Here is a 23077-nt window from a genome sequence, read left to right as displayed (position 1 = left end):
ACCCTCATCACGTTTTCAACCTTGAAGTCCAGGTATTTGCAGGCTCCAAACAATGGTCTCATGGGATTCATTTTTGAACCACAGAAATTAGTCCCTCGACTTTATAATCACCGCACAGCTTTTTTTAATAAAAAGTTTACGGCCCTAAAAACAAGTCCAACATCAGTTTTCAATGTTACAAGCCTTCCAACCCATTAAAGCACCATCTGGGGAATAGTGAAAGATGCTATAATAAATATTTTTGAATGGCGGTGAATGTGAAAGAGCTCCACAGACCCTCTACAGAGTGATTTAGCATGTTTTTTAATGACAACTTTACTTTTCTGGTTCAGTCTCACCGCTGCCATTAGCGTTGTTCCCAGAGACTAATGCTTTGACAAACCCAGCACACACTACCTGTATGTAGCAGCTGAAGAGCCTGATATTACAGAGGAGGTGGAGACCAAAAACAGAGTTAAAAGAGAATGACAATGTCGCAAACTTTGTTTGCTAGTGACTTCACCCTAAAAAGAGACAACCTGTCAGTACCTAATAAAGGTTTGATTATTTGTATAGGTATGAAATGTGAAGGTGATACCTTGTGTATGCCCACTGTGGCTTTGTGAAATGAGCATCAACAGAAACAACAACAACAATGTCAATATATCCCTGTTTCTTGACGTTTGGTCAGCACTACTTTAGGTTTGCGACTAAATTTAACATCATTGCACCACATTATAAGGATAATAAGGTGTGAAGTAGTCTGCAAGGCCTAAGTTACACTTTTAGACGACAATGATTGATGTAAACTCACATTTTTTTCAGTTATGTTTCAAACAATTACCTATATTTACCACTGATTATATACTGGTATATACTGAATATAGTTAGTGCCATTAAAAGTAACTACCTTGAGAAAGAAACTCAATGTCACCCGGATTAAGGTTTTATGTAATTCTATTGTAAAGGCACAATTCTGAAGTTGGAAAATACTGTGACTCAAAATGATCAAAAAATGTTCTCAAAGTGCTTAAATCATGTTCAACCTTTTTTAGGGATAATTTGTAGCCAATTCATAGTACTTCAATAATGTTAGAGAGGTTTGTTAAATACTGACAACAGTGAATCTAATGTAAGGCTTTGGAGAGCAGTGCCGTTCTGTGCTTCCAACACCCATCATCCACCACTTTCCAATTTTGTGCGGAACAACAACAAAGCCCTTTGGGGACGAGATATAATCCAGAAGGCAGACTTGGGATTTTCAATTACATAAACACAAGGTTGAGTCTTTCTACTAAAAGCTGCATAGAGCTGTGATGTTTTTATTGCCCGCCATCAATTCCGCATTCATGTTGCACTCGAGAGCTGAATTGTAAACCGCGTTTCATGAGCGAGATTTTGTTAATGGGGTAGAAACAAGAATGCACAGACATCTGTGATAGTAAACATTGGAAGTTCAGCGGTGGCAGCTTTAGTTCCTCTGCTTGCTCAGGGGAAATCGATGGCCCTCCAGTTACTTGTGTATATTTGCATGATGCAGGGGTTGTAGCTGACACACTGTGTGAGTCATAACAGCCGCGTTCGTCATAATGCAGAGCGACGTACACAACGCAAAATGGAGAAGGATGCTGCACACGATGAAACATGCAGAGTCAGGTGTGAGGTCACATATATCGTCTCTGTCGTGAATCTGTGTAATAACACAGTGCATTCTGGGTGACAATAGTGTGGATTGTGAGTCATAATTATGCACAAGGCCTCAGGAGGTAGAGCGATGTGTGTGTGTGTGTGTGTGTGTGTGTGTGTGTGTGTTTGTGTTTGTGTGTGTGCATGTTTAAGAGAGAGAGGTGAGCAAATCTTTGTGAATGAGAGGGAGGGAAATTACTCCCTCTTCCTTTTCACTCTCCCTTCCCCCTCTCTATTTCTCCTGCTCGCTCCCATTGGTGTGCAGCGTAATTAAAGTGAATGGCTCATGTGAGTCACACTGTGTGTGTGTGTGTGTGTGTGTGTGTGTGTGTGCATACTTCATGTGTGTTGTGCATTTGTTTGCAGCTGAAATTCAATCCTCAGGCCCGAGAGGAGGAGTGAGTGTGAGTTAACTGAGGGGACAGGAAGCTCCTCTTCAAACTTCTCTCTGTCACACCTCTCACACTCGTTTATCCCATTTTCTGTCTTTCTCTCCCCCCTCACTTGACCCCTTATAGCGTGACTGCGTACAGGTGGATTGTGGGTGTTTGCGGGGATGAAGGGAGCGAGGAGTCAGATTGGATTATACGGAACAGCATGTGACTGGATAGCCAGGAAAACATACAGTGTAATCTGAAAGTATTTGGACAGTGACACATTTTTGTTGTTGTTTTGGCTCCGAACTGGAGGCATTGGATTAGAAATGAAACATTGACAACAAGGTCAAAGTGCCAGGCCTCAGCTTTAATTTACCCAGTGAGGAATCATCGCTGAGCCAAGACAGTTGTGCATCTTCACACTGAAGCAGAGCTGAGTGCTGAGATGTAAAGAATTGGTCCGACGTATAAAATAATGTGGTGAGAGCACAGTTTTTTGCAGACACCTGCCAAGCGGAAAGAAACTTCTGTTATCCGGAGCCCTTATGCTTTTAAATGAAACACTCTTATTGGGTAGTTTAAAATATAATTAACTAAATATAAACTTGGTTTGAAGAAACAAATATGATTTAATGACTGCTACAGTCAAAACTGTCTTAAGCCGAGGCCCAACTGTCCCCTTATGAAACTCTTTTAATTTCACGAGATCCAGTCTTTTATTTAGATCTGCACTCTGATATGAGCTCCTTAATATGCCTGATTTCTTTCCTCAATATCCATGAATGAGTCTCTGGGGAACTCTGGTGAATATGTCTAAATCTTCACTGAAATATAATGTGTTGTTCCCTGACACCATACCACATCCTACCACCAGGTTTTGTGGAAATCTGTCCAGTAGATTCTGTGTGACCTCACTGACAAACCAACCAACAAATAGACAGAGGTGACAATACTTCCTTGTGACAATATTTTTAGCATTTTCTGAAATGTCCATTCTTAGATACTGCATCATCTGTGAGGTCACACCTGAGCTGTTGGTTTGGACTGTGCTTCACTGTCACACACTCAGAGCCGTACGCGGCTACAAAATAAAAGTTTGTTTACTCTGCATGCATTTATTAAAAGTGACAGCCCAGCCGCTCTCAGCAAAGCACGTGTTTAATTCAACTACCACCTGAAGGAGCTGGAACTTCCAACGCTCTCAGCATCACAGCCTGTAGCTACTTGTGTGCACACATTTCCTTAATCTGATGCCACTCCTGTTCTCTCTATCCATCAGCTCAGGTCAGTACCTTGGAAAGCAGAAGATTCACAGATAAAGCGATGACAATATGCTCATACATTATGCAGTATGCCACAGCAAAACCAAACTTTGCCATAGGAACCACTCTCAGCCCAAAACTCTATCACCAGTCTCCCCCATTCTATTTTGTGCCTCCTGCCTCACAGCATCTCTCACACATTCTTGTCTCTATAGTTTTGCGGATTTTCATCAAATTAAGGTATTTACTTGAATATATAAGTGAAGTTTTATACTTAAAACTGTTAACAGTTCATTTGTTTGATTCAACTTCCAATTTGCGATTGTCAACCATCATTTCGTGTTTTTTCTTTTTTTAAGGGAAAGTATTGTTTGTGACACCGTTTAGGCACCGGAAAAAATCGTAAACGTACAAAACTCTACCCACCGACTGTAGAAAGACACACACACACACAAACAGACACACACACACTACAGCAGTTAATCTTAATAATGAAATTAATTACTGGATGTCATCAGGAACACGAACACCTGGACCTGTCCTGCTGTGATTGGTGGAAACGTGCACTCTGTAAAAGCTGTAGTTGGTGTGAACAGAGGTTTGAGTCTCTGAGGATTATAACACATGCTGCTGCTGAGGTTTAACCTGCCGCTCACACAGGAAGTGCTGGGGGATGGGTGCACTGTCTGTGCAAGTGGAGGCTGTAATGCCCTCTCTCCCCTCCTGTTTCTCTCTCCATCTTTTTCCTCCTTCCTCTGCTTCCCTCCCCCCACGTTCTTGCCCTCCGCCGGACTCTCTCTCTCCCGCGGTCTCTCCATCCAGCTTATCTCCATCCCACTCAGGCGTTTAACTCCCTCTACCTGTCTGTCTGTCCCGCCATCTGTCTGCTCTATCCTCTTCCGCTGACTCCCCTCCATCATCCGTTTGTTGCAAAAAACGATTCTCACTCTCTCTCACTCCATCTGTGACCCCTGATCTGTCAGTCTGCTGCTTTTTTCCTTCCTCTTCTTGTTTTAGGTTCCTCCTCTGCTCAGATGGAGAATCTCACACTGTCTGTTGTGACGACTAGAATACGACTCTTTCTTTTGAGCGGGAGGGATGAATGACTTGAAGAGGATTTAGTGTCGACTCCCAGTCTTTCGCTGCCTTTTCAAGTGAAGAAGAAGTTGATGCATTAGCTACAATAAAGTGATAATGCCTTGGTGAGTGTCCTCAGTCAGTGAGGAGTGTCAGAGAAAAGGCAAGTGTCCAGGGCGTGCTGCAGTTTAACTGGGAAAGAATGTCATATATTGACTTTACAATCCTGTGAACAATCTCCGTGGACGCACTCTGGCCTCTGTAAATAGTTCATGTGGCTCATAAATCCAGCGAAAATCCCACAAAATAATCACTTGTGGTAAAAGCTTTGCACTTTAACAGACAATTATATTGTCCGTTTCACTTTTGTGAGTAATTTTTCTGAAAATAAGACAAAAAGCGACCAGTGCCGACTAAACACCTGAAGGTGGCCTTAATGTTTGGAAGAGGAGGGTGAGGTGAGGGGTATTAAGCTGCAACATGCAACCCTACCACTAGGCGTCCCTTAATCCCACACACTGAACCTTTAACATATCTCTTGCAAGCCTCTGAATTTGCCCGAGCAACTCTTTAAATCTGTGCATGAATTTCTGCTGAGCTTTAACGACGCCTCGTTCCTTTGAGAAACGCTGCATGATGCAACTTAGTGCAAGCAGACTTTAGCAACCTAAGTTAGACGAGTGTTTCCACGGTCTGACAGATCTGTGAGCTGATATCACACAGATATTAGAGGATGAACAAGGATGACATTTTATTGGCGCGAAGATTCGTGGCCAATCACCTCCACCGGAAGGCGAGCAACCTGCACCGAATCGCTGTCAAATTGCTGCGTCCACTTTCGTCCACGCTGATTACAGAGCAAACCGTGCCAAACAACGCTTCTGCAGCTGTAGACCAATCAATACAATTTCCTGCCGGCGAAACACAGCAGGGCAGATGTGGGTGATGTGAGCGGAGAGAGCTGTACTAGAAAGAGACCCCTGGTGGGATATTTCTCTGGTATGTCGGAGGATGTACAGTAAATATGCAATGGATTTTATTGGTTACTGGTAAGCCAAGAAGATTAGTGTTATGGCCGCACACCACTTATATCACATATAATCTACACACATCTGGATATAGAGGGATGCAGCAAGAGAAAATTGCACACTCCGATTTGGCTGCTTATTGTTTGTCTGACCCACATCGCAAAGATTTTATTGAATTCAGTTTCAAAGCAGACGTGCACATGAAAATGCATTTTCCTATAACTGTGTGTGGGGTTTTCATTCATTATGTTTACAGCATATCGAGCCACATGTTACTGGGTTTCAACAGAAGGAGGTTTTGCCTTTTCTCTCTCCACCTGTGTCCCTTTCTGTCAATTAACATCCAGTGAACTGTCTCATCAGTGTGTGTGTGTGTGTGTGTGTGTGTGTGTGTGTGTGTGTGTGTGTGTGTGTGTGTGTGTGTGTGTGTCTGTGTCTGTGTCTGTGTGTGTGTGTGTGTGTGAGTGTGTGTGTGTGTGTGTGTGTGTTGCATCCCGAGCTCCACCCGAGCTTGGCATGCCGCCTCAAATCATAAGCGAGAAAAGACGGGAGCCATCAGATGAATTAGAATCTGTTGCTCCTCCTCCTCCTCCTCCCCTGGCCTCTCTTCCCTCTCGCCATGTGGGCTTACGCGTTCCTGCCTCAGCCAATCCCGCCACCCGGAGAGGGGAGGAAAATAGGGAGAGGAGGAGGACGACGACGACGAAGAGAGAGGGGGAGAGATGGAGTAGGGGGGAGGAGGGGCAGGACCAGCAGCCTCCGGGGCTGGCGGCCCATCGTTCTTGTCACAGCTGGGAGGGGAGAATGTGGGGGGGGGAGGAGGAGGGGGTGGAGAGGGAGGAGGTAATCCAATGAGACACAGAGAGGAGAGGCAGTGCGAGGGCAACGCCTCACAGCACCGGGAATCTCTCTCTATCTCCATCTCTCTCTCTCTCTTTCTCTCGTTCCCCCCCCTCCTCTGTCTCTGAAGCGTAAAAACCAAAGGACTCTCATCTCCCATTCACTCTCCTCTGTATGTGGCTGCTGAGGGCTACTCTCACATTTTTAAGGCTCTCTTTCTCCCTCACAGTTCACATTCCTCCTCCATTTTCAGCTAATTTTGCTTCTCCACCAACGAAAGGATGAATTAGTGACTGGAAAAAAAAAACTGGATTATTTTTTTGGTTTCTCCTGGTCCTTGAGGAGGCATCATCTGTTTTTTTTTTTTTTTTTAGTCATCTTTGTTCTTGTGCTCCCAGCTGCTGAGTGTACAGTGGCTGCTAGTGGGGAAATAGGTTAGTGTGTCTGCTGGGTGCCAGGCAGCAGAGGTGATTGAATGTTTTGTGCACGGACCAGACGAAAGAGGAGGGGGATGCCTTCCCGGCGGTAGCGTTTTTGTGACCATTCAGGAAGAAGGATGCTCTCACCGACCTCTCACCTTTAGTGGAAGTGTCAGTGACGGAATTGAGGGAGACGAAGCAAAAAAAAAGACACAGGACTGTCACAGACATTTCTTTTCACTGTTTTTGAAGTCGTGGAGCGGGGCTGACCGGTGTGTCTGCTGCTGTGTGTGTGCGTGTGGACACCATGGACATCAACCTTCAGTCTCACAGATTTTACTTCCCCCAGATCTACTGTGCTGAACCGGGGGCTCAGCCGCAGCTAGCTGAGTTCACAGTCAGGTAAGCTTCCGGAAGAGGGGGGGGGGTCATTAATGTCTCTATCAGCTGAGCGGCCTTATAGATCCACTGTAGATGTGGCTATAAAGCATCATGGTCGTCCGACAGCTCCCCAGCTGCTGCTGCATATACAAGGTTCCAGTGTACGATGGGTGCTGCTGTGAGCGGCTGGTTGCCCTTGCAGGGGGATGGGGCTGCATGCTAATATGTCAGCTCGCTGTGCAGAAAAGTGTAAAGCTCCTGGGGAAAGCAGAGCACGCGGATGGCATATAGAGGAGCTTGCCAAGTTCGGACAGAGGGGGTGACAGTGGTGCAGTTGTGTTATATTTGCGATCTGGGGACCCGCGGCCGCTCTGGCCCGCTCGTTTGCCGCCAATGTAGCTCTTTTGTTCTCTGTGTCTGGGTCTCTCTCTGTTTCCTCCTCTTCAGTCAACGCAGGAAGTGCTCAGGGTGGAACCGTTGCATCCCAAGCTGACGCCTGCCGTCGTGGTGGCACAGCCCTCAAAGACGCATGCCCAGAAATGCAACAGCTTCCCCTGCTCTTTGTCTTGTGGAGATGTGATTGTGCAGGATGTGGCTGTTGCATCCAGGCGTGCAAGGAGTCAGAGCTGATGCTGTGTGACAACCACACAAGAACATTTTGGTCGTTTCTGTTCAGTGAAGCGTGCATTATTATTTTTGCAGAGTGTCCTTGTATCCATCCCCGTCCTTCCACCCATGTCTGCATCCACAGCCCTACACTTCCTTCTAATCCGTTGTGTGATACAGTTGACGATTCCTCCTCTAACAGCTCTGATTAGTGCAGCTTTAAGGGACTCAGCCGGAGTTGTGCCCCACTAAGCAGCTTCAGTTTGGGCCGGTACTCCGGGGCTGGAGCAGCTTTATGGGGCTACAGCGTGTCACTATCTCGGCCTGGCTGGGCTCCCCGGTGGCGCTACAGGAGTCTGAAGGCGTTCACAGCAGGGCGCCACCATGGGAAAGAAAGGGAAAGAATATAACACAGGGAAAGTAACGTGGGCCCAGTTTTCTAAGTACCTGTGATACAAAAGCATTGGAAAATGGAATAGAGCCGTGACTATACGCCTACTTCGTTTAAGTCACCCTGGGGCTTGACTTAATTTATCACATTTTAAACTCTATTGCGATTCTATACATGTCATGCCAGCTGTGAACCTAATGTTAGTGTTTAATTCTTTGGCCAGAAGGTTATTTTTCCCTGCTTTTGAAGCCTAATTAACAATTAAACAGGTTGGATCCACTGCAGCCTTACCTCTGTGGCTTTCAGTGAAATGACTGCATCAGCAAATATCAGGACATGTCAGCAAATATCAGTGTTGGATGTGTCTGAGTGTCATGAGAAACAAAATCCCCAAACCCAGTTTCTCACTATCCCGAAGCAAGAGGGACACATAACGGAGGCCCACACGGACACACACACACCGACACACACACACACACACCGACACACACAAACCATGGGTACATTCACAGAGATTAAAGAGGTTTAAAGTAAGATGTGTTTTTACAAAGCCCAATTCAGGCCCCTTAAGCAATGTACATTTTTCGCAAATCTGATTTTATGCAATGGACACACACTTTAACAAGCCAACAGAGATGTCAATGCGCACACACACACACACACAAACACACACACACACACACACACTCACACACATACATACACACACACACACACACACAAACAAACAAACAGGCTGCCTATTTCCGTGCCGATTTTTGTTGAAGTTAGTTCAGCACGACGTGAACAGGAAATGACTACAGCTCCACGGCAGCATATCCATAGGCCTATTATTAACAAGGAAGGCTTATTAGAGCTGGAGTGAGAGGGAAGAAGAAAGATGGGAGGTAATGGAGAGACACAGAGGGAGAGAGAGGAGAGAAATGCATGGAGAGGAAGAGAGAATAAGAGACCAGGGGAAAGGGGGGGGGATGGTGAGAAAAGCAAAGCTAAGCAAAAGGAAGAGTGAGTGGATTTTAAATGTGAGAGGGAAACAGTCATATAGATGGATGTGGAATTAGAGGAGAAAAGAGGAGCTGTGTTGATTTGTGGAAAAAACAAAATCTGAGGATTTGATTGAACATGGTTTTGGCGTGGCTCTTGGCGTTGAAAAACCTTTCCAAGGGATGCTGGGGTATGAGAGAGAGGCTGGGCTCCATGGTGACCGGGGTAGATGTAGCCACAGTAAAGCCAGATAACCATGACAACCAGCAGCGGCCAATCTTTGAGAGCATACATACAGTAATGCATACATACAGAGAGAGAGTGTGTGTGTGTGTGTGGGGGGGGGGGGGGGACCCTATGCTTCAGTGACCTCTAAAGCTGCAAACACAGCCTTTTTTGCAATGTGTGTAATTTTGTAAATAAGGGAAGTTTCTGAAGCAGCTCATAATTTCCATTTATAATTGTCTATGTAGTTCTCAGTTGCTTCTTAGGGAGCAAAGCAGCCTATTGTTGGGCATGTGTCTCATTAGTGAAACCTAAAAATATAACCTTTTAAATATAACCTTTTTAAACATATTTCATATTTTTCTGTCAAACGAGCGGTCAGCCACTTTAACTAGCGGCCGCTCTTGTCTCCAGAAGCAATATATGAGTAGAGTGATATTGTTTGAGGGCTGTAAAATGACTTGGAGATTAGCTTTGTGAATATTTGAGTAAGCGAAGAATTCAACAGGGGATATTGTTCTTTGTTTTCTGTTTCCTTTGACTGTTATTTATGTGATTTCCCCAATCTATGTTTCTATGACATCATCAGATGAGGTCATTTACTGGCAGTGTTGTCAAATATATGCCGGGAAAGGACAGCTACCATCTTCTTCTGTTCTTCTCATTATTCCTTTGCTAAAAAACACGCTGTTAAAAAAAGGCTGTTCAGTAGCTCCTTTTCGAGAACTTGTCTATCAGAGGGATGAATTTTGAAAATCGATATAAACTTACCCCGACATGGCGTATATTTAACATCAGTCCGTCCATCCATCCTTGCATTATCTAAACTGCTTATCCTTTGAGGGGGCCGGGTACACCCTGGACGGGTCACCAGCGTACCGCAGGGTCAACATAACAACAAAAACGGGGGGGAAATACAAGTTCTACACAGTGAGAGCTCAGCAGAACCAACCCAACCCAACAAAGAGATGAGATGTGAATGTGAGGATGGTTGCTTTTGTCCAAAATTATCACCCTGTCTGCTTAAATCAAGATATATTTGGATTTCCTGAAATCCCCCCCCCTGCTTTCTGTCTGAACTAAAACAGGATTTCACTCCCTTCATTCACCTTTAAAGCCTCTGACTTAAATCCAAGAGCTGCTGTAATGCAAGTTATTGCTTGAGGATTAGGCCTGGGGTTGATGGAAAGGGCTCTGTGTTTTTCAGGATTCACAGAGGAGACCGAATGTCTGCGTTATTCCCTGAGCCGAGCGCGGTCTGACAGATTAAAGACGGTGGCCACAGCGCCCACATGTCAAACATGGGAAGAGCACTGCTGGAAATTTGTGAAATATTCTGGGTCAATGAATCCACTGACTGATGATCTGTGGCACAAATAGGAAGAGTACACCACCACATGTGCACTGCAGCGCTGTGTGTGTTTTTAAAGGAGGACGAGTCTGCCAATTACAGATGCGTGCGAGTGGTTGTGTGTTCTATGCAGACGGTCAGGTCTGCACCGAGAGCACTTAACCTAATGGCCTTCAGCTCAACGCTCAACTGTAAAATGGAGCACATGTAAACACGTCTGCGCTGTGTGTGTGTGTTTGTGGATGTGTGTGTGTGTTTGTGTGTGAGGCTGCACAGTAAGTAGCAGCAGTTAAATGGCATCATGGGGTAGGGAGAGCTCAGCCTCGGGGCATCACCACTGCTTCCTTTTCCTCCACTTTCGTCTTCCCGGGACGGGGAAGTGTTTTCGTTTCAGGCTATCTGGGTGTTAATGCTCCATCTATGTTCTCACCTAAAGTCGTCTCTCTGCTGGGAAATATTTTCCCCTCTGCCAAATGGAGAGACATACATTTTTTAAAGCTGCCCATGCTCTGTAGCATATCTTCTGTGTCTCTCCGCCTTTTTGATTTATATTTCTGTTTCCGTCATCTTTTATCTTTTTCTCCTCTGTCTTCAGTTTCTTTCATTGTCCCTTGGTCGTTTCATCTTCTTTCTCCCGCCTTCTTTTTCTTCCGCTCGCTTCCGCTCAGCATGGGGTCCGAACATCTCTGCTGGACCTTTTTGATACGGAGGCTCGTGCCTAGGCTTGCTGGGACAACGACTGACCTCCCATATATGCAGATACACATTCACCAGTGGAAGTCCACAAAGTTTGATTCCTTTAATATGTTTGCAGTCGTGCTCAGCTTCAGTCGGAAGTAGACAAGGACGACCCGAGGCCCTAGACTTGGTATTAAACATTCCAGCTAACGCTCATTAATCCGGGCAAAGTAGACAGGAATGTCTGGCTCCATGGTGGACTTGGAGCCTTTAATGCCACACATGGGAGAGAACAGGAATAGTTCAACATTTAGTGGAATAATAATTTCTTGGCCAAAGGAAATATGTAGCCGGAGCCAACAGCAGGTTAGCTTAACTTAGCTTTGCATGCAAACTGGAAACATGGGTAAACAGACAATCCACCCACCAGCACCTGTCAAGTTCACCAAACGCTACTTCAGACATGCACTGAACCTGGATGTGAGAATGCAAGTGTCCCAGCATTTTCCAGTTCTTATCCAGCAAACCACCAAGTAAAATATCTGGAAAATATTTTGCATGAGTTTTGCATGTTAATGACATTTTAACAGGTGAGGGGCACAAAACTGCCCCCCTTCATCTCAGGATGAAAAAGACATGTCAATTGTCAAATGTCAAAAGTCTGATTCTTCCTGTAAGGTGCTCTTCATGTTCTTGCACAATTCCGATCTCATCTGCATGCACCTTATCAAAATCTCAGCTGTGAGTCCGGATGCAATGGATTTAGAGCAGATTAATTAGTTTGTTTAAGGCTGCAGTCAACTCATCAGGGATCTATTGACCCTGTTTTGTCTCCTCTGTTATGTCAGAGGATTATTGCGCCGTCTTTGCAGAGACATAAAGGACCATCCAAAGTCTAAATCCTCCGCCGCCGAGGCTCGCGGTTATTTTCCACTCTCCCTTCTGTCTATCTGATGTTGTATAAGTCAAGCGAGGTCAGACACACAGTCCTTTAATTTCTATTGTTCCGCCTGTCATCTACTCCTTGCGATGTGAGGATAAGTCAGTAGGATGCAAGGCATTTTATCTATTGGGAGTCTTAACCATCCAAAGTAAGCTTGACTCTCTTCTAGACCTTTTGCACCACAAATAATATTAACGTGACAATTTTTTATTTTTTCTGAGCACAGTAAAGAATTAAAATCCTGCCTCATATCTCAGAACTTGAACTTTCTCTCTTTATCTCTGGACAAGGTTTTGACTTTTAGAATGACTCTGGTTCTGATTTCAATCTAATTTTCTTAATTGACGTTTCAATCCTTCAGTTAAACTGAAAAAAAGGTAATGGTACAAGACAGGACATAATTATTTGAAGAGTGAAGAAACTAAGAATCTTTTTTTTTCTAAAGATCATTGCAATTACTTCCTGCTCGTTTGTTCTTAAATTTGTCCAGTGATCTGATCTCATTGGGATTAGAAAGGAAAATCATTGCTCTGTGGTAAAAGTAATGAAATGCTGAACCATCTGATTGTGGCCGACAGGATTTAACAGTTGTGGTAAACATTTCAAGGTCAACAGCGAGCTCCACCAATCAGAGGCATTGCTATTGCACCTGAGGATTGTGGGTAATGCAGTGTTTCTCTTTGACCTTGCGAAGAAAACACATGTTTCTTCAAACACAGTTGATATCATTCAAACTTGTGGCCTCTACAATAGCATCCACCCTCTAGTTTGTGGTAAGTCTACCATGGATGCTAACAATATCATGGCTGTCAATCAGAATCTCTATTCAAGAAATGAATGGGGTTTTCACTTCTGGAACCCACGCTGTTGAGCTCTATAGTGCAGGCAGGTATTAGCCAAACATAAAAGTGGAGAGCGCCTCCCTCATCTCAACCTTTTGATCCAGCTCTCCCCAGCTAGGTCCCCCCCCCCCACCGCTGTGCTGCTTTTCCAGGCACTGCATTAGCGCTCGGAGTTGAGGAAACTCTTAAATGCTTTATGCCGTCATGCGGAGCAGCAGTAACAGACACCTCATCCCTTGCACTCACTTCACCGGCTTTCAGCTGGAATTAAACCCTGAATCCAGATGTGTTTTATGAGACCAAAATGAGGTTTGTGACCTGCAACGTCAAGGCTTTATAATTGGTTTGTATAAAAAGAACAACAAACCCCCTGAAGCAGAACAACAGTAGACACAGCAAATAGTTATGAATATGCTTCACGGTCTGCAGAATCTTCGGTGTCTGCCTTCAAGGCGAGTGGAGAGGTTAGAACTCATACAGCATCTCATGGCAGCACATGCACTGACTCTCACACTCTCATATGGATGCGTGAGCCCGTGTTAATACACAGTTGCAGCTTGGTGAGACAGTCTTTTGATGTCAGAGGATGAGACAGGATATTGTGTGGTATTATTGCAGAGACAGTGGAGTCTGTAATTAAGGAACAGCCTGTCTGAAGACTTGTGCTACTGTTTTTTATTTATTTCTCATTCACTGCTCATTCATCTTTTCTTCACAGCCATATTTTCTAGGCCAAGCGAATATTCCACTCCAGTTGTCATGCCAACAGATTAGCGTGCTCTTGCGTGGTCTCAGCAGAGTCTAGAAGCGTCTATGTGTGTGTGTGTGTGTGTGTGTGTGTGTGTGTGTGTGTGTGTGTGTGTGTGTGTGTGTGAGTGTGTGTGTCTATGCACCTTCTCTGCAGGGTCTCCAGGCTCTAGCATACTTTCAATTACACAAAAGTTGAGTACACTGAAGTCCAAGCACACACACACACACATGATCAGGCACACACTGTTTGATTTGCATCGTTTTGAATTATTCTTGTGACAGATTTCACATAGAAGTGTATAAAAAAATAAATACAGAGATTAATATTGTATCAAATAAATAAATATGAACTGCAAAAGTCTGGATTTGTAATGCTGAGTTAGAATACAGTGGGTTTATAAATGGATGAACCTTCCAACTCTGTCTTTGAATGGTGGATTAGCGGGGTGTGCTTGAAGGAAGCTCTGTGATTTCAGTATAAATTGCCTAAAATTCACAAGCTTTGGTGCTGAAGAAAACCCAAACAAAAACAATTGATCATCATTGAAAAGATTATTTGAATATGCACCTATTTAATTATTTATATGTCAGTGCTTCTAACAAGCACTGAGATTAAACCAGTGAGGAAGGCAAAATGAACACAAACTTTATCTCTTCAACTTGAATTTTTACAATTTTCAGAGAGTATTGGGGTCATATTGAAAAAATTTGATGAGATTTTTAGAATAATGTCACAAAATTAAGAGAAAGAAGTTGAAATATTATGAGAATAAAGTCCGAATTGAGAAGAATCTCAGAAAGTCACGAGGATGAATATTTTTTCCCCCCATTTAAGTTGTCCTAATACTGGTCAACTGTCTCTGAGACCATTATACCTGTTTGTATTTCCTCATAAACAAAAGTACTTTACAGATTTAAAGTTTGAATGCATAGTGGCACTAGATGAAAATTCTGGGGTCTCTAGATTTATTGTAATTCCTCCTCTAGAGACTTTAAATACTAACTACTGACGTACCTCTCAATCTCAGACTCTCTTAACATTTTTTTTTTGCCAGTTCGTATGTCCTTATATGCCACTGGTCTAAAGCATCGCACAATTTGACTAGAGTTTGATTAACTTGCACAACAGTCTGCGGAAATTGGGCCAGAGAGACATGATTAAAAGTCTAAAAACCGCTGTTCTATTCTGGCTCTAATATGCAGTGTCATATTTCACAATAACGCTATTACTGAGTCACAGTTAAGCTTTCCAATGAAAAATCCTCTTTGTTGAGTCACAAAATCCTCTGTTCATAACTCTAACATCCAGAAACACATATGGAGTGACTGCAGTGTCTCCACATATTAAACTTGTAACCTCATTTAGCCAAAGTTAGTTATTTTTAGACTTTTCCTTTGCAAGTTGAGCAGTTTGGGTTGTTGTATAACTGTGTTTGTATTAGAGCCGGCAGGCAGGCTGTTTAAAAGCCTTCTGTCAGTGCAGGGCCATTTTTCTCTCTTCTGAGTCTTTTTAGTCTCCCAACTTCATTTTTTTTTCCATGTCCCCCCTTCACCACCAGAACCTCAAATACGCAAGAAGCTGCTTATGTAACTAGACTGCAAGCCAGCCTGAGAGTTTATCTTCTTCCAGACCATTCTTCACAGATATGTGCATAAACATGCTCCCACTCTGTACACACAGTGATTTATACCACAGGATAGAAACATGCACACACACACAAACACACAAACACACACACACACACACACCCACACACACACACGCACACACACACACATACTCACACACACACACACACACACACACACACACATGCACACACCTAGTCACAGTCACAGTCGTGTCTGTACAATTTCAGAGGACATTGCTTTTACTTACATCGATTTCCTGCAGACCTACACTGACCTTAATCACCTTAAAACATGTCTTCACCTTAAAATTTAATTACTTGCGTTATGAGGACTGCTAGAGGTGATCAGCTGGGGGATGAACTATTGTATTCATGTGTTCATATTGGATTATTTCGTTAATAATGTGTAAATATGGCCCAATGCTACTTAATCATGTAGGAGACATATATGCTCACTTGTTATAGAGCTTTGTCTTTATCTCATCCTCGCAAAAAATGTGAGAGTTGCTCTGTGAATAAGCCTTAACCAAGTGTTCACAGAGCAAGTTGTGTTGTAGCTGCCAACACCTAACATGCTATCGCTCTGGGAAATGACAGAGCTAATAAGTCACTACAGATCCCTGAGTTTTATTCTATTGTCTTTTGTTGTTCTATTTGATTCCCCTGCCATTTGGCTTTTTGGATTTTGTTTAATGATGAAAAACATTTTTAACATATTAGGGAATACAATACTTTATTTTGTTTTCTTCAAAAATCTGTTTAAAACCTTGCTGTTGAGTGCTACAGCTTCCAGTGGAGTGTCAGCGTTGTCGAAGTTTTTCATACACAGAGAATACATTTACGTGTTGAAACCTTTTGATCATTTTACAAAGTTTGAGGGGAAGGAGCATCGTGTAATTTTTTGCAGAGCAAACACGGACGACATCCAGCAAGCTCCTGTTTCACAGAAGCTGCGGCAGCAACTGGGACGTAGTCTTTCTCGTTCATGTTTCCTAAAGTAAAATAAAGCCATTTAACCAAAGTGGCTCCTCATTATGTCAGCTGACCCCTGTGGCTCTGTTACAGTGGAGATTTAGCTCATTTTTATCCCATTTCCTATTAAAAGCTGTGGTTTAGCCGAGGCTCATTGCTAATGTAGCTTTAACCCAGCATGCTTATAAATGTTTAAGCTGTCAGCTGTTCTTTCTGATTCATGCAGCTTTGATGTTTCATGCAGATGAGGCTCTCACGTGCAGAAATGCACACACACACACACACACTGCTGCGTGCATATACAAGACGTTTCATTGTGCATCATTTTTGGCCAGTTTAAAGGCTGAAGTTTTTCCATAATTTTGTTCCCGTCTAGGAAAACAGAGAGCATTTTGTAAAGAGTTAGACAAAAACAGTTTGTGGTGAATTGTTCTGCCAGCTCACTCTCGGGATTTGGCTTTTCTCTCCATGCAGCTGGCTGCGGGATACAAAGAGACTTTCTGTGATCCATGCACACTCTTCTTACATTTCTACTGGTTATATCCCTACTACCTCTATGTAAACAGTGAATCGGCAACAGTGATGGACAAATGGGCTGAGTGTTGTCAAATCCTATAGTCATTTTCTGGCTCGTCATTGGCCTGAAGGGACTAACATCTAAAAACTGGTGAATGCAACATGAGGGCTGAGGATGAATGACTGAGACTTGTACTCTGCAGACAGGACAGTTGGGCCTGTTAGTAGAGTTAGAAATGGATTTGATGGTGTTGTCTCAAGGTCGCCGCTGTTGTGTAGTGTCTGTATTGAGGCTAAGAGAACGGGACTGTTATCTATGCAAATGAGAAGCAATAAATCTCTGAGGAGGATCCGATATTTGGTTTGCAAATTCTCAATTTCTTCACCATGGATGTAACTCTCACCCTTTCAACTCTCGCAGATACAGACACACACTTTATATCTGATAAGCTAAACAATATCTGATAAGGGACTGGAATTGATCTTGAATAATGCCTGAACAGTTACAATAAACATATACATTAGAACCTGACTGATGTATCTATATTTTTTTTACATATAGACAGCCTGGCATCCTTCTTTATATCTTTTTTCACCAAAGTGCTTGATCACTTACAATTTTTAAGGTCTTGACCTTAATATGTTATGATTTGGTTCTTAAAATTGTATTGAATATGTCTCTAACATCTTATTTCAAGACCACGCTCTTAAGAAAGATAGGAAAAAAGCTCCATATTATTTTAGCTTTGTTGAATTGCAGTATATTCTTCCTGATGCCTTGTCACTTCTGACAGAACTGAGAGTGAAACACAGCTCTGTGTTGCTGTGATTTCCATGTTTCTTGTCTATCCCTCTGTGTTGGTGGTGCTGTGGCATCAGGAGGTTTGTATTAACCTCTTGTTCTGGATTCAGCAGCATCACTGGTCACATTAATCCATCAAATCAGTTCAGGAAATTTTGATCTCCTTATGACAGTCACTGCTGCCCACTGGAAATGTTCCATGTAGAGATAATATTGCTCGCCAGTTTAGTTGCTTGCACATTCACATACAAAATATATTTGTATGTCCTTAATATTAAGTTTCTTTCTGATTAAATTGATCCTTAAATCATTGCAGCTATGAATAATGTGGTTTGATCAGAACTCACTTCTATGTCTGTTAAATGTTAAGGCGTATTTAAATGTGCTAAAGGTGTGGGTAGTGGTTATGGTCAGTTATCAAGAACTCCAGCCAGTGTATCATTCATTATGCAGGAGGTTATAATGTGTCTTCTGAGCAGCATAACTTCTTCAAGGCAGACTAGGCACTACATTGACCTGCAATGGGCAAGCGACAAGCTGACCAACCTTATCGGCCTAGCTGGGTAGCATGCTAAACACATTTAAGGAAAGAACTGATAGAGATAGAAGCAAGAGTTAACATTGGTGTTGCTTTTTGCAGCTGGAGACAGCTTTGATCCTGAGCTTGCAAGTTTTACTGCTGGATTGGTCCCCAAACATCGGTTTATGCTAACCTGGGTTCCTATCAAAACAATTGTGGAGGATTTTCACATTATTCTAATTGCTTTTATAAGCTTTCTTTTGGGATTTGCTATAGAAATCCACAGGCAACAGAACATTTGCTTTTGAAGGTCCATAATTCCGCAATAAGGCTTCTTACTTCAGCACTGTCAAGCCTAAGACATATTTCTATTTGTTTGTGTTTGTGTTTGATCAACATGATAACCCAGAGATAAAAGGTGAAACACTGCAGCATCACTCACACAACGGATGGTTTCTGTGGTTTCACGGTGTCAAAAGATTCACAGGCACTAAGTGTGTTGCCTTATGCTGATACAACATTTTTGCAAAAACAAGGACGTGACTTCCAGGCTTGCAGCTAAAACGCAATTGCACAGCAACAATAGACATCTGATCATGTAATCAGCTATGTTGCCTCATTGAATACCATTTTGTTCAATGGCCAACTTTTAGGCTAATTAAATTTGATCCTGGGGCATATGTTTGGGTTACGGATGCATCCTTCATTCACCCAAACTGGATGAATCTATACTGTGAATGTACCCAGATTTGCATGCAGCAATGCTAGTGTGTGTCTATTTCAGGCAGAGTCTTCTTCTTTGTTGTTAGCGCACCGCCGCCTTGAGCTGCGAGGCCCCAGAAAGTGGAGCAGCACAATAGCTTTGATGTTGTGATGTCTGCAGGGTGGTGGAGCTGCAGCCTGCCTTCTGCGTGGACGCAGGCCCGAGACATATACAAGGCCAGCTGACAGCACAGATTAGTGTAAGAGACGGACCAAGACTGACACATGAAAACGCAGAACGCACACTGACAGGCAGTGTGTTCGCCCACAGAGGAACCAGCACATACATGACAACATTTCCCTTGTAACTCAGCGAAGGCTCATAAGTGACTCAGAGCGACTGATATTAAGGTTTTTAGTTCCTGACTAGCTGACTTGCCTTGTGGCTGGTGCTGATTCATAGAAGCTGTTGCAAAGTCAATGATCCGCTCATGTTTTCAATTACATTCTTAATAGATGAGTACTTCATGTTTCCCAGACAGAAAACCAATTGACACCAGAGCAATGAAGTGGAAATGCGTGAGAATTTTCAGCTGCAGACTCCATTACCAAGCACTTATTGTACTAAATTTAAACTCCACCTCTGTCTGTTTTCTTGGCCATTCGGCAGCAGAGGAGAGGATCAAAGTGCTAATTATGTTTCATGCTTCAGGGCTTTGTCATGTATGTATTTCTCTTTTCCTCTGAGTGTGTATGTGGATTTCTTTTTTCCAAATGTACTCCCCTTATGAGTCGGAAAGCGCATCCCTCTCCTATGACAACTCGCGTTGTGCCGTTCATCTCGGATCAGAGGAACGAAGCGAGGAGAGTAAATTTAGTGCAAGGAGGCAGGAAGTTTGGCACCAGAAATAGAGACGAGAACTGCTAGTTAGAAGTGAATGAATGAGACTGCTCCAGGTGGGAGCAGACTCATGAGAGATGACGGAAATGTGAGATGCTTCTTGAAATGCTTCCCTCTGACCTGTGCGATGCAGACGTTGAAATGTGGTGAAAGAAATGTGTCTTATTTTGTGAGAGAGAGAGAGAGGAAAACAGCATCTTATTAACCCCGAAACGACCCAAAGAACAACTTAATGCGTTTGCTGTGTGTTAATAGTGTGAGTTTCTTGGTGTTGTGTATTTTGAGATGAGCAATGAGATTAAAAAAAATGCATTTAAAAAAGAAAAATTTCAACCATGCAAACATCCCGAGTGGATGAATAATTCATATGTTTATCATCACCAATCCTCATTAGTCTGACCCTGGACACAGTAACCTATTAACTTAACTTGTCTCGTGCTAAAAAGCAAACGTAAAACCCATTTCTTTAAATTTGATGATGTTATGAAGTTTTTTAAGCTCGAAAACCGTCTGTACAAGACACTGTTGTCATCTTTGATTTTGTACTTTCTCAAAAGATATAAAATGCAAAAATTCTTCATTAAAGTGTCTAAAAAAATGTCTAGGCCCAGATTTATATTATAGAATCTATTGACTTCTGTACTTAAATTACCCAAAATGATTCCAACAAAATCAAACCAAGAGAAATCCCTGATCTTATTCAAGGTAATAGGATGTTTCATTTTGGTCGCCTTTTACCTGCGTCATATTTGCTTAAAAGGTTTGCCCTTTTCTGCTAGAAACATATGAAGAAGGAAAAACACTCTGCTAGTCAGTTAGCCAGTCGGCTGATTTTTCCCTTTACTGTTTGTATCGGTCACAAGTAATTGATCACGACTATTAACTGTCATAACGTGAATAAAGTTTAGGTGAATAAGTAAAACCTTACATTCCCATGATCCCACACTGCTTCACGACATCATCAAACAACATACTTTGTTATTGTTTAGAAAGATTGTAAGACCCCTAGTAGCATTTAAATGTTGGGTGTGTTCTTTGAGACGAGTAGTCGCAGAGTGAAACTTTTCTTTTCTGTTCAGATTCTGTTTCTGCTCATCACTGTCAGCAGTTGCAAAGCTGAATATCAATGTCCGGGCGAGGAGCTGCAGCCATTGTTTGCACACTCCCACCATGCATTTCTCCGGCATGCTGCTCCACTCACAGAGGTGAACCGGAGGAGAGTATTGCTGAGCCGCTTCCCGAGATTTCTGTCAGCTCAAATTTACCGTAGCAGCAGCTGGTCGTGTGCAGACCGAGGATGATGGATTCAAAGTGTGTGTCTGCGTCCTGCTCTTGCATATGTGTCTGCATGAGTGTGCGCTGTCAAGGTAAATCCAGAAGCAGCTGATTTATTCATGCACGGCAGAGGGATTGTTAATTTTTTAACGGGTGTGGCTTGGAGCGATCTACACTACTGTTGTGTATATGTGCATGTATGAGTGTGTATTTTTCGTGCGTCCTACAACTGTCAGTCAGAGAAACTTTTGGTTTTTTTTGTTGTCTCAGCTCCTCTCTCTCTCTTTCTCTCTCTCTCTCTCTCTCGCTCTCTCTCTCTCTCTGTCTTCTCTATCTCTCCTCTCCCCTCCTCCATCTCCTTCTCCCTGTATCCTCCTTTCACCCCCCTCCTGCTCACATCTCTTTTAGCACAAGGACCTCATTTATTCATGCTTCTGGGCCCTTGATGCCATTTTCAGCTGGTAGCCAAGAACTGCTTTTTAAAAATTAACAGAGTCGACAAGTTAAAGAAAATAAATTAAACACACAGTTGCCCTTCCGCTTCTCGAGTTGATTTCAAGTGTGTGCACATCAAAGCAACTAATGTAAGATAACGTGGCTGAGAGAAAGTTATTTATACCTCTTGGCTTTATATGCAGGCAGCAGGGTGATATGTGGAGCTTTTCTTTTCCTTTGTTGTGTTATTTTGAAACCTGGTTTTACAAGTTCCAACTGCTTCCTGCTGCTTTCACATTCAAGCTGGCATCATTTATTTTATCCTAATATCAGCCTGGTGTTTCTCTTCATTGTCTTCAGAAAAGATAAACGTGTTGCTATTGTATACTATGTGTGACAAGACAGACACGCTTTCCGTATTCTTTAGGCATGTAATAAGTTATAATAATATAACAGAATAGGCTTGTTTGTCCCATAGCGAAATTACAAATATGAGCTATCTGAAGTCTTGGAAAATTGGCATATTCACTTTATTGCAAGGAGTCAGCCTCCGTACTCTAAGTAGTTTGCGAAGGCCAAACCGAAATGAGACACACTGGACTACAGGGAACTGCCACTTTTTGTTTCGCCAGCTTGTCCAGCACTTCCCATTGCATTGCTAGCGACTTTTAGCAGTTGCACTTACTGCAGCCCAGCCACCTGCATTGCTAGCTCGTAAGCTTCTTCACCAGGATACAATGAATCCTGGGATAGGAGAGCCCCAGAAGGTTCCAACTGTTGGATCCTTTGTGGCTTAGGAATTGAAGGAAGGCCTTTTGTCGGTCGCATAAATTGTACATAGTTGTGCTGCTGTGATGCAATTGCTTTTCAAATGCAGCCTCCAAAGCATGCGGCCCCCGGGACTGATGTGCGTGAGCATCAGTCCTGCATGCAAGATTTGCGAACAAGTACATCTGTGGTTGGAGGATACGTCCTGAGTGAGACCTGAATGTCTGTATTTCATGACACTCCATCCAATGATTGTCAAGACGTTTTATTCAGATGTCAATGCCCCTATTTTATCTCTATTGTCCAGTTTAGATGTTTTCCCCTGCTTTCACCATTTATGCTAATCTAAGCCAACCTCCAGCAGTGAATGTAGTCTACAGATGTGAGAGCTGTGCCTTTCTTCTCTCCCCCAGTAGGCAAACAAGCATATTTCCATAAATCTGTAACTATTGCCTCTGCAGAATCTCTCAAATATCATCTTTATCTTTAAGCATGATGCTCTGCCTTCTCCCTGCACCCTGTGCTGCATCTAAAAGCCCAGAGACCCCCCCCCCTCTCTGTCTTTTTCCTCTCCCTTCCTGACGCAGCTCTTTTGCTTGGCCCCAGGGTTTGATCCACTAATTTTTTGCTTGGCAAAGAGGCAGAGACACAGATGGGACTCGTCTTGTTAATCTCATTTGCAAGTCATTTTTTTTTGTATCGCTCTTTTTCCCCTGTGTTTGTCCTCCTCATATAC

The 23077-nt window shown here is 43.1% G+C and overlaps 1 protein-coding gene across 1 annotated transcript in view; it reads left to right on the top strand.

The window, feature by feature from the left end:
* The first annotated feature begins 6975 nt into the window (after positions 1 to 6975).
* evlb (Enah/Vasp-like b) overlaps positions 6976 to 23077 on the top strand; it is a 29431-nt gene continuing 13329 nt past the window's right edge. The window contains exon 1 of the mRNA XM_061091911.1: positions 6976 to 7070. Coding sequence (XP_060947894.1) covers positions 6976 to 7070 — 95 coding nt within the window. The remainder of the gene's footprint in view (positions 7071 to 23077) is intronic.

This window comes from Limanda limanda, chromosome 18 (genome assembly GCF_963576545.1).
Source record: "Limanda limanda chromosome 18, fLimLim1.1, whole genome shotgun sequence".
Taxonomy (NCBI): domain Eukaryota; kingdom Metazoa; phylum Chordata; class Actinopteri; order Pleuronectiformes; family Pleuronectidae; genus Limanda; species Limanda limanda.
The sequence above is the reverse complement of the archived record's forward strand: the minus strand, read 5'-3'. Positions and strand labels throughout refer to the sequence as shown.